This window comes from Ceratotherium simum, chromosome 22, assembly GCF_057802395.1.
Source record: "Ceratotherium simum simum isolate JZ-2026a chromosome 22, ASM5780239v1, whole genome shotgun sequence".
Taxonomy (NCBI): Eukaryota; Metazoa; Chordata; class Mammalia; order Perissodactyla; family Rhinocerotidae; genus Ceratotherium; species Ceratotherium simum.
Window position 1 is genome coordinate 18,481,255 of NC_141921.1, and position 10,458 is coordinate 18,491,712.

General features: G+C 53.5%; 1 protein-coding gene across 1 annotated transcript; it reads left to right on the forward strand.

Moving 5' to 3' along the window:
- Window positions 1-357: 357 nt before the first annotated feature.
- Window positions 358-1,945, forward strand: CITED4 (Cbp/p300 interacting transactivator with ED-rich tail 4). Its single transcript, XM_004426033.3, has one exon. It carries the CDS (start codon window positions 592-594, stop codon window positions 1,147-1,149), a length of 558 nt encoding a protein of 185 aa, XP_004426090.1. The 5' UTR covers window positions 358-591; the 3' UTR covers window positions 1,150-1,945.
- Window positions 1,946-10,458: the final 8,513 nt, after the last annotated feature.

Here is a 10,458-nt window from a genome sequence, read left to right on the forward strand (position 1 = left end):
GGAAAATTAAAAGATTGGGTTTGTGATCCTGTAGCCGTGGGGACCTAAACCTCTGGCCCTCCCACCCCACCTTCTGGTCAGTTCAAGCTTGGCCCCAGCCAGCCTCGAGGCTGAGCCTGGGACAGACAGACCAAGCCCCTTGAAAAGTGCCAAACGCCTTGCCCCGGGGCAGCAGTGGGAAGCCCGCCGCGCGGCCTCGGGTCCAAAGTGCGGAGCTCCGACAGGGGCGGGGCTAAGACCTCCTGGAGGCGCGGCGGGGCCCGCCCAAGACCGGCTCATTCAGCCAATGAGCGCCAGGGGGCGGGGCAGTCCCGCCTCTGGACATAAGAAGCGCGGCGTCCGCGGGCGCGACGTGGAGGTCTCAGAGCCCAACCGGCGGTGTGTGCCAGTGTTGGTCGACCCGAGCCGGGGCCACGGGACGCACGGGAGCCCTGAGTTCGGTGCGTCCTGGACTGGGCAGGAGCACGGGTCCGGTTCGCTTTTCCTTTGCCTGACTAGGCTGCGAGGAGGGCACGGGACCCGGATCCCTGGCCACAGAGGAACAGCTGGCCGGGACCGGGGGACGCCGGCGCTGACCATCGGCCCGCCGTCATGGCCGACCACCTGATGCTCGCCGAGGGCTACCACCTGGTGCAGAGACCGCCGCCCGCCGCGCCCGCCCATGGCCCTCACGTGCTCCGGCCGCTGCAGCCGTACGCGGGCCCGGGCCCGGACAGCGGGTTGCGGCCGCGGGGGGCTCCGCTGGGCCCGCCGCCGCCCCCACCCGGGGCCCTGGCGTACGGGGCTTTCGGACCGCCGTCCGCCTTCCAGCCCTTTCCGGCTGTGCCGCCGCCGGCCGCCGGCAGTGCGCACCTGCAGCCCGTGGCGATGCTGTACCCGGGCCGCGCGACTGCGCCCCCCGGCGTCCCGGGAGGCCCCCCGAGCCTGCAGCCGGCGCCCGGCGCCTCGGCCCCGCCGCCGCCGCCCGCCGTACACGCCCTGGGCGGCATGGACGCCGAGCTCATCGACGAGGAGGTGCTGACGTCGCTGGAGCTGGAGCTCGGGCTGCACCGCGTGCGCGAGCTGCCCGAGCTCTTCCTGGGCCAGAGCGAGTTCGACTGCTTCTCGGACTTGGGGTCGGCGCCGCCCGCCGGCTCGGTGAGCTGCTGAGCGCGGCCGCGCGCCTGTCTGGCGTCCCCGAGAGAAGGGGGCCTGACTGCCTGCCCGACTCCGCGCCGAGCTCCTGGGCTCCGCACGCACCCTCCGTGAGGGTGGAGGCAGCGGGTTGGTGCCCGGAGCCCACCCCGGGCTGGCACGCCTGGCCTCACTCCAGGCCCTGCCTCCTGCAGGGTGACAGTTTGTCTTCACCTCTCTGACCCGTAGCCTCAGCGGTAAAGAGAAGGGGACTGGTCCCCCTTCCGGACTCCTCGTTCTTGGATTGTGCCCTCTCGGACTCTCCCCCGCCCCAACCCAGCCCACAATCTGAGCCATTCCAGGCCTCTGCCTGATTCCCCTCTCTCCTTGTGCAACCCACTGCGGTCACTGGGTCCCTGGAGCCGCCTATACACTGGGCACGACCCCTGCTGCCTGGGCCCTGAGGTCCTGGGCCTCCCGCTTGGAGGAGGGGAGGACTGTACAGCCCAAACCCCTGCAGAGTGGAGCAACGCCCCATCTGGCCTCCAAAACCAAAATAAAACTGGGTCACTTTATAGTCTTGTGTTTTCGTTTCCTTCTCACTCCAACCCTTGACTCTATTTGGCTTCTAGAGTCCTGAGGCTGTTGGGGACTCTGGGTAGGATGGAGGCGACAGCCCTTGGCAGTGCCCAGGAGAGGAAATTGACAGTTTCTTTCGAAAATATCTGTGGGTTGTGCAATTGTTATGTCATAAGCTGGAAGGCAGAGGCTGCCACCGCCGGGTGGCAGGGTAACCCGAGGGCACCAACGTTGGACTTTCCAGCTGCTGGGAGGGGTGGGGGGAGCTTGGTGGTGCTGCCCTCACCTGTTTGCTCAGGGCAGCACGGAGGCCAGAGGGGAGCTGGGTGGTACCTGGGCTCAGACAGCCCTGGCTTTGAACTGTGGCTCTCTCCTTGTCCAAGACACCAGCCATTCAGGTTTCTGAGGCTATTTCCTCGGAGACAGATGGTCCCAGTCTCAGGTGGTTGTGGGGATCAAATGCAATGGGAGGCCTTGAGCAGAAGTGACAGACACCTAGGCAGCCCTCAATAAATGATAACGATGATGATCTACACAAACTGGGGCTAGCTTTATTCCAGGCCCTGTGCCAGCCTGGTGCATGCCCTCGAGGAGTCACAGTCCAGGTGGGAATAGGGGGTGACAGACCTGGAAATCAACTCATCTTGGTACAAGGAAGCACTAGTGAGTGACGACTAGAAAACAGGTAGGACGGGCCAGTGGGCAAACCCAGAGGAGGGTGCGGTTTCAGCTGATTGGTGGTCAGGTCAGTTCAGGCTTCAGGGAGGCGGTGACACCTGATGTGGTGAGCAGAGCCTTGAATGATAAGTATGTCTGTAAGACTTGGAGAAGGTGGCAAGTGAAGACCCCTTCAAAGGCAGGGAGGCATACAAGTATAGGGAATGTATGGGAAGGCATGGCGTCTCTAGAAGGCACAACAAGGGTCAAATGGCTTTACGGTAACTTTGTGAGGTAGGCACAGTCCCCATTCTACAGATGAGGGACGTGGAGTTGCCCAGGCCTGGCAGGATTTGGCCTCAGTCCTGATGACCAGCGTGAGCTCCTGGCCTCCCTCTGCTGTTGACTCTGGAAAGATCCCTAGGTGCTTCGGGGGTGTGGGAGAAAGGCAGGAAGAGGGAGACTGAAGGCAGGCAGGAGATGCTGAGGACCAGGGGAGGACAGGGAAGTGGAGCTGGAGAGGAGAGGAACACGAGGCTGAGACCTGTCCCCAGCGTTTGGGCTTCACTCTCATGCCAAGCTCGTTTGTGGACATGACTCTCCCTCCCGCCTGTGTTCACACAGGGCACACTGTATCAGCACCAGCTCCAGAGCCACCAGGACAGGCGTGGAGTGGGCAACAGGAGGTATTTGGCAAATGAATAAAGATCCCCTAAGATAATGAGGCCTCCAGGGACAGGATGGGGAGCAAGAGCAGCGAGGCTTCTGGGAAGGGACTGGCCTGAGCTCTGGGCTCAGAAAGGCCAATGCTTGCCCTGGATTTGCCCAAAACCCCAGGCCAGAGACAGAAACCAAAGGGCTAGACTGGGATGGGGGGCGGGGTCTGGCCCTGGCCTGGACACTGCCCTGATTCCCTTCTCTCTGGGCCTCAGTTCTCTTCCAGCAAAATGGAGTTAATAACCCTGCCCTGCTATTTCACAAGGCAATAGGCCTCACGCTAAGTGAGGAGCAAATGCAGGGATGGAATGATAAGCGTTTGGTAAACTCTAAATGCTCTCCATATGGAAGGGGTTACAGTGAAAACCCAACACCTGCCTCTTTCTAGAGTTAAGTGGGGGTAGAAGAGGGAGTCCAGCTGCTGAGCTCTTTCCCGCCCCCCATCCCTCCCAGAGGGGCTGCTGACAAGTTGGACAGCAGAAGGTGGACAGAGGAGAAGGTCAGGCTGGGGCAGCCCACCACCTGAATCCCCAAATCCCTGATACTCTCTGGAGGATTCTGACCCTCCCAGCTGGACGGGAGGATGGAGTGTCCTTCCTGCCAGTACCTAGAGGCCTGTAGTCTGACAGCCTCAGGGTCTATCTCCAGAAGTGGCTCCTACTAGCTGCCTGACCTTGAGCAAGTCACCTTACCTTCCTAGTCTTGGTTCTTCTATGGTGACCAAACCAGCTTCCTGTGGGTCCATTAGGTATCTCTCCCTTCTTCCTGGAGGGAAGGAAGGAAGGAAGGTGGAGGGAGGAAGGAAGGGGCCTCCTAAAGCAACCTGTCGCCCCTGAGTCCTGTGGATTTCACTCTCATAACTAGGCTGGGTCTTTGAGGTTGGAGTCAGGCTCCCTCGGGGTTGGGAACTGAGTCATGGCACAAACAAAACATTTCTCCATCTTTTTTTTCTCCTTTTCATATGAAAGTTTTCCCCAGGCTGAACTTCTTTATTTTGAATCATCTTCTGGTTTACTAGATTTCATCACCAAGTAGTTTTTTCCAAGAAAAGTCTGACTTCTCTTGAACTCAGCTATAAAAGGGAGATGCTAATAGTACCTCTCTCATAGAGCTGCAGTGAGGATTAAACATACTAATTCACACAAGGTGTTTAGCACAGTGTAGATTGTAGTTCATCATCACCGAGCCCTGGATTTTCGGGGTTACCTTTATATTATGTTTCGAAGAGTCTTTCGAAAAGTTGTGTTTTAACCAGCTAGGAAGGGGCTACTCCAACAGTCACACTGTTGGACGTTGGGGTCCCCGGGAAGCAGACTCTGAGATGGTCTTTAGCTTGCAAGAGGTTTATTAGAGAGCACCCTAAAGATCAGAAGGAAGGGGCCAGAGCAGAAGTGAGCAGAGGAAGCTGCAAGGCTGACCCAACAAGAGCCTGAGCCAGCCCCACAGGGAGCTCTGCAGCTAGAAGCGCCCTTCAGAGTCATCCCATTACACTCCTTTATGCTTTTGCCCCATCAGTCATCGGATGTGGCTGCCCAGGGAAGTGGCGTGGCTGTGGGTGAGGCAGCTCCCCACCGCTGAGCAATCCCTGAGGAGCTGCCAGGGGAAGGCTGTCTGCCGGCAGCACTCCCAGCAGCCCGAGCAACAAGTTCATGGAAGAGGGTCTGGGCAGCACATCACAGTGCCCACCACAAGCACTGGGCTAGGGACCAGAGGGAGGCGAGTGTTGTAAGAGTCCTAACGGCAGGTGCCTCCTTAAATTTTGCTCTAGGTTCCTCGTTGGCCTCTCCCTGGTTCCAGACCTGACTAGAACCTTCCCTGCTAGAGGAAAAGTTCTGTTTAAGGAATATCAACCTTCCAGGGTTGATGTGATAAGACTGTATATAAAGCAGATTCTCAATAACTGAGAGCCACCACTGCCATCATCATCATCGTCATCATCATTCCAGCTCAGCTAAGTGTTCAACAGTCATTTGTTGAATAAATTAAGTGAACAGTCTGATCCCAGTCTTTTCCCAGGCAGCTTAGGTCGTTTCTCTGATTACTGAGTAATCTTCTTGAATTCCTTAATCCATCCTTGCCTGACTCTTTACGCCACCCGCTGTTAGAAGTGCTGGGTCAGGATTACTGCCGACTGTCGGACTAAGTCAGAACTTGTGGAGGGCCTACTATGTGCAGGCATGATGGGAACTAACAGCATCCAGTAGGTGCTCCTTCTCTACCAACCTCTCCTTGAACTACCACCCGACCCTGTAAATAACACTGCTAGGTAGTTTTATCCCCTTTCCAGAGGTCAGGAAACTAGAGCTCAGATAGTGAATTACTCCTCCACCCCAGTAAGTGCTGGGGTGAGCATGCCCTCTCCGGTCTGTCCAGGGCTCTTCCCCTCCCCAGGCTGGGGCTGGCCAAGGACCTGAGCCTGAGGGGAACAAGAGCAGAGTCCCAGACCTGATTCTGCCATTTTGTGACCATGGGATGCAGAAGAAGTCACGGAGCCTCTTTCGGCCTCAGTTTCTTCCTCTGTACAATGGGGAGAATAATCCCAACCTCAGAGGTGTGTGTGCAAGGATTCGAATGAGACTGGGTTTCTGAGAGCACATTGCAAACAGTGTAGTGCTGCTTCGTGGGGGTGCATAGGGGATGAATGGCCATAACCTCTACCCAACAGCTGGTCAGAGAGAGGAGACCTGCACACACATGAGGACTTGAGATCTGGACTAGCCTGGAGTGTGCAATGTAGAGACCCATGTTAGGGGTTCTGGGCAGGTGCTGCTGAGCAGCTCAGGGGCTTGGAAACCCTGAGAGCTGGTGGTGATCAAAGGTAAGGTGTGGGTCAACTTGGGGAGGACATCGGGTAAAGGCCCAAGGCCCAGAGCGTGCCCTGGCAGACAGAGGAAATAAAGGAAGGTACTCTGAGCTCAGTCTCCTCGTCTGTCAGACAGAGACACCATAGTCTGCTTGTGAGAGTGAACCGAGGTGATGTTAAGTGCCTGCCCCTGTGAGCTGCTCAGGTGGGAGCTGTTGTTGGGAAATAACTGTGGGCATGAGGAGGAGAGAGCCCTGTCCCAGTCATCGTCCAGTACCTTCCCACCCTCCACGCCAGCCACCCCAGACTCCTGATGCACGATGCTCCTTATGCCCCTGGACCTTGGCCTATGCTGTTTCCTCGGCCTGAAATGCCCTCCCAGGGCCTTTTCCACCCCGGAAAGGCTATCGTATATCCAGGTTGGTGAGGACTCTTTCCCCCGAGACTGTAAGGTTCTAAGGAGAGAACCCGATTCCTCATCATCCCCACCCCACCTCGTGTGGCTCCGAGTGGGTATTAGGAAGTGCTGGGGGGAGGGGCTGCTCCCCAGCCCTGAGCTGGAGCTGAGGCTGAAAGACCGCCTGGGGCTGGAGGCTGAGTTAGAGTTGGGAGCTCTGACCTCTAGTCCCAGGTCAGCCATGAACTTGTGACCTTGGGCATGTCGTTTGAGCTCTCCAAGCTCTGTATGATGAGGACTACATTCCTCGCCCCTCTTACCTCACAGCTGCTGGGAGGCAGTGAGGCTGGACTGAGGGAGGAGGGCGGGAAATGCAATGCTTCCCGAGCATCATGGTGCGCCAGCACTGCTGGCTCAGCGGCTTGATGTACTCTTTCTCTTTCAGTCCTCACATCAACTCCGGGAGGTGGGTGTGGTGATCAGCCTCATTCTATCCTCCTGGCCTTATTCCAGGCAGCTGAGGCTCAGAGAGGTTAAGCAAGCACACAGCCAGCACAACAGACAGACTGACAGACACGTATTAAACCAGGCAGGGATTTTGGGAAGAGGTGGTTCTTATCTGTAGGACGCGAGGAGGTTGGACGTCAATAAGCATGAAGCCCAGATATCCCCCAGGGAGCAGCGGCGGGGCCAGGACAGGGCAGGGAGTCTGACACTGCTCATTAGAGGGCCGTCTCCAGAGGGACTCCCTCCTTTGCCTCTTCCTAGTGAACAGCTGTTGCTGGAGGCTCTGCCATAAAATCTACACATGCAGGCAGCAGGACCCTCCCCCTTGGCACCCCAGCCCACCCTGGCTGGGGAATCTGAGAGTATGAGCCAATCATCCTGTTTGTTTTTAAAACAAACACATTCTTTTTCGTCAAAAGTAATATATGCTTGAGACAAAATACTTTCAATTTAGAAAGCTTAAGTGGAAAGTCAAAGATGCCCCCAAGTTTTTCCACACACACACGTAATGTGTACATTATGTTACATATGTTATATTGTTGTTAGTGCCTGGAGTCAATTCCAGCGCCTAGCGACCCTGTGCACAGCAGAACAGAAGCCTGCCTGGTCTTGGTGCCATCTTCTCCCCTTCCGGCCCTACATCAGACAATGCTCTGCTGCTGTTTATAGAGTTTTCATATCAAATTATTTCGGAAGTGGGTGGCCAGGTCCTTCTTCCTAGTCTGTCTTAGTCTGGAAGCTCCACTGAAACCTGTCCACCACGGATGACTCTGCTGGTATTTGAAATACCTGTGGCATAGCTTTTAGCATCACGGCAAAACAGCCGCCACAGTGTGACAACCTACAGACGGGTGGTGTGGTTCCCTGACAGGGAAATGAACCCAGGCCACACCCATGAAAGCGCTGAATCTTAACTGCTAGACCACCAGGGCTGGCCATATGTTACATACGTATATATAATATACATCCCTTTTTTACATAAATGGGATTATACTATTTTATATAATTGGATTTTTTTCACTTGATATATTTTGGAAATCTTTGCATGTCAGTCAGTATGACTCTACCTCATTCTTTTCAGGACGACATTGTGCATAATCTACCCAGTCCCCTATTGATGGACACATAGCTTGTTTACTAAATTTCACTGTTCCAGATAATGCTACAAGGAGCATCCTTATATATTTACCCTTGAACACTTGTGGGAACATCTCTGTAGAATGGATTCCTAGAAGGGAATTACTGGCTCAGAAGATATGAGCAAATAAAACTGTGATAGCCACTGCCAAATAGTTCTCTAAGTGGCTAATCCCATTCACCTTCCTGCCAGTGCTGTGCAAATGCCCGCTGGCTCACACCTTCCCTACACTGGACATCAGCAAGGTCTTTAATTTTTACCTCTCTAAAAGAAAAAAAGGTTATTTAATTTCTATTTCTTTGATTATCAATAAAGATATTGCCTATTTGTATTTCTTCTCCTAAGAATGACTCGTTCATATCCTTGCCCATGTTTCTGCTGGGTTGTTTGTCTTTTTGTTATTGATTTATAAGAGTTCATTATATATTATGGAAAGTAAACCTTCATCTTTTGTAAATGTTGCAAATATTCTCTCCCAATCTGTTTCTGGCCGTTTGACTTTGTTTACGGTATCTTTTGCCTTTTGGAAGCTATTCATTGTTTTGTGTGTGTGAGGAAGATCAGCCCTGAGCTAACATCCGTGCTAATCCTCCTCTTTTTGCTGATGAAGACTGGCCCTGAGCTAACATCTATTGCCAATCCTCCTCCTTTTTTTTCCCTTTTTCTCCCCAAAGCCCCAGTAGATAGTTGTATGTCATAGTTGCACATCCTTCTAGTTGCTGTATGTGGGACGCGGCCTCAGCATGGCCGGGGAGGCGGTGCGTCGGTGCACGCCGGGGATCCGAACCCGGGCTGCCAGTAGCAGAGTGCGTGCATTTAACCGGTAAGCCACGGGGCCGGCCCCCGGAAGCTATTCATTTTTATGTCATCAAATATCTCCACTTTTTCCCTCCATAGCTTCTGGGTTTAAATTAAGGATGGGAATGGTCTGGCTCTCCTCAAAGACGGTCAGAGACACCTTCGGAGTGGGCTGCTACCTGGGCTCTGCCCTCAGAGCAATGTCAACAGACTAGAAGGGTGTGCACATATTGTCCCTGCTGAGGGACAAGCTCAGGTCTTGGGGTCATACAGACCTGGGGCTAAATTCTGGCCCCAAACTACATATATGACATTGGCAAAGCCACTTTACCACTCTGAGCCTCTGTTTTTGTTTTTCTTTTTAATCTAAAATACGTACCAATATATACACACCCAACTGGTCAGAAGCAATGAGCTCAAGGCTGACGTGTGCTCAGCACAGTGCCCGCATACGGGAAGTTCCCAATAAGAAAGAGCTGTTTCCAGCCTTAGTACAATAGGTGCTGAGTAAGCAGGAGCGGTCAACAGTGTCCAGAAAAGGAGGCCAGAGTGGGGAGGGTGACTTCAAACCCTGTCCCACATAAATGGCGGAAGGATGGCGCTCTTCAGCCTGCAGAGGGAGACCCAGAGGCGGAAGGGGACATCGGCTGTTTATGCCTTTCAGGATCCAGTCACTCTTCTCCTGGTAAAAGGTTTCCTCGAAGTTCTTTTGGGGAACCACCTCTCCCTTATTTAGTTTGGGTAAGTTTGCCTGTTCCCCTAGATGTGATTCAAAATAAAATAATGCTAAACTGTAAAATTAATGTAAGGAATCCCCAAAAGTTCTCCAGTTTTCCCCGACTATTTTGAGATAGCAATGCTTTATCTCCTCCTCCTCCTCCTCTTCTTCACATCAAAGTCTTTCAAATGTGCAGCTAGTGCCCTCAACACATGAGCTATCTGCTTGTTAGGTCATCCGGTACTGACGCATAATAGCTCACCTAGCTCTGTCAATGACCTAACAATATATTATTATTCCAGGTTACTCAGAGAGGAGGAAACTGAGGCTCGTAGAGGTGAAGTGACTTGCCTACACCCACACAGCTAGTAATTTATGGAGTTAAAATACTTACTGTATAGTATACATGGTAAGAGATATTTAAGTGTTAGCTCTATAACAAGGGGAAAATTTTTAAATGTTTCTTCCTAGTTCCACCTAGTCATTCAGACCCAGATTGCTTCCCTCTTGTTGCTCTGCCATTCACGCGCCAAGATGGCTGCTCAAAGTCCAAGTTGGCTTTTTTTTTGGTCTTTGTCTGTGGAGTGACAGCTGGGTCATGAACACCTCCATGTCCAGCTCTCAGGAAGAAGACAGTGAGGAGGTGAGCACAACCAATGTTTTAAGGCCCAGATATACCCATCACTTTCACTCAGATTCTCTTGACAAGAATCTATTCACATGACCACACTTAGCTTCAAGGGAGGCTGGGAAATATGGTTTCTAGCTGGCAAACACGTTCATCAACAATTCAGTTACTATGGAAGATGGGAAGGATGGATTTCGGTGGACAACCAGCAGGCTCTATGACAGCGAGCGGCAGTAATAAGTGGCTCAGTTGAGATTAGAACTCAAGTCTCCTATGCCCCAGGGTACTTGGTGGGGGTGGGGAAGATGGCAGAGGCCTGAGTCCTATATAAAGGGAACTGTTGGAACTTAGAAGAGTTGGTATCAGTCAGTCATCAGGTGAATGTGCACCTCGGGTAATTCAC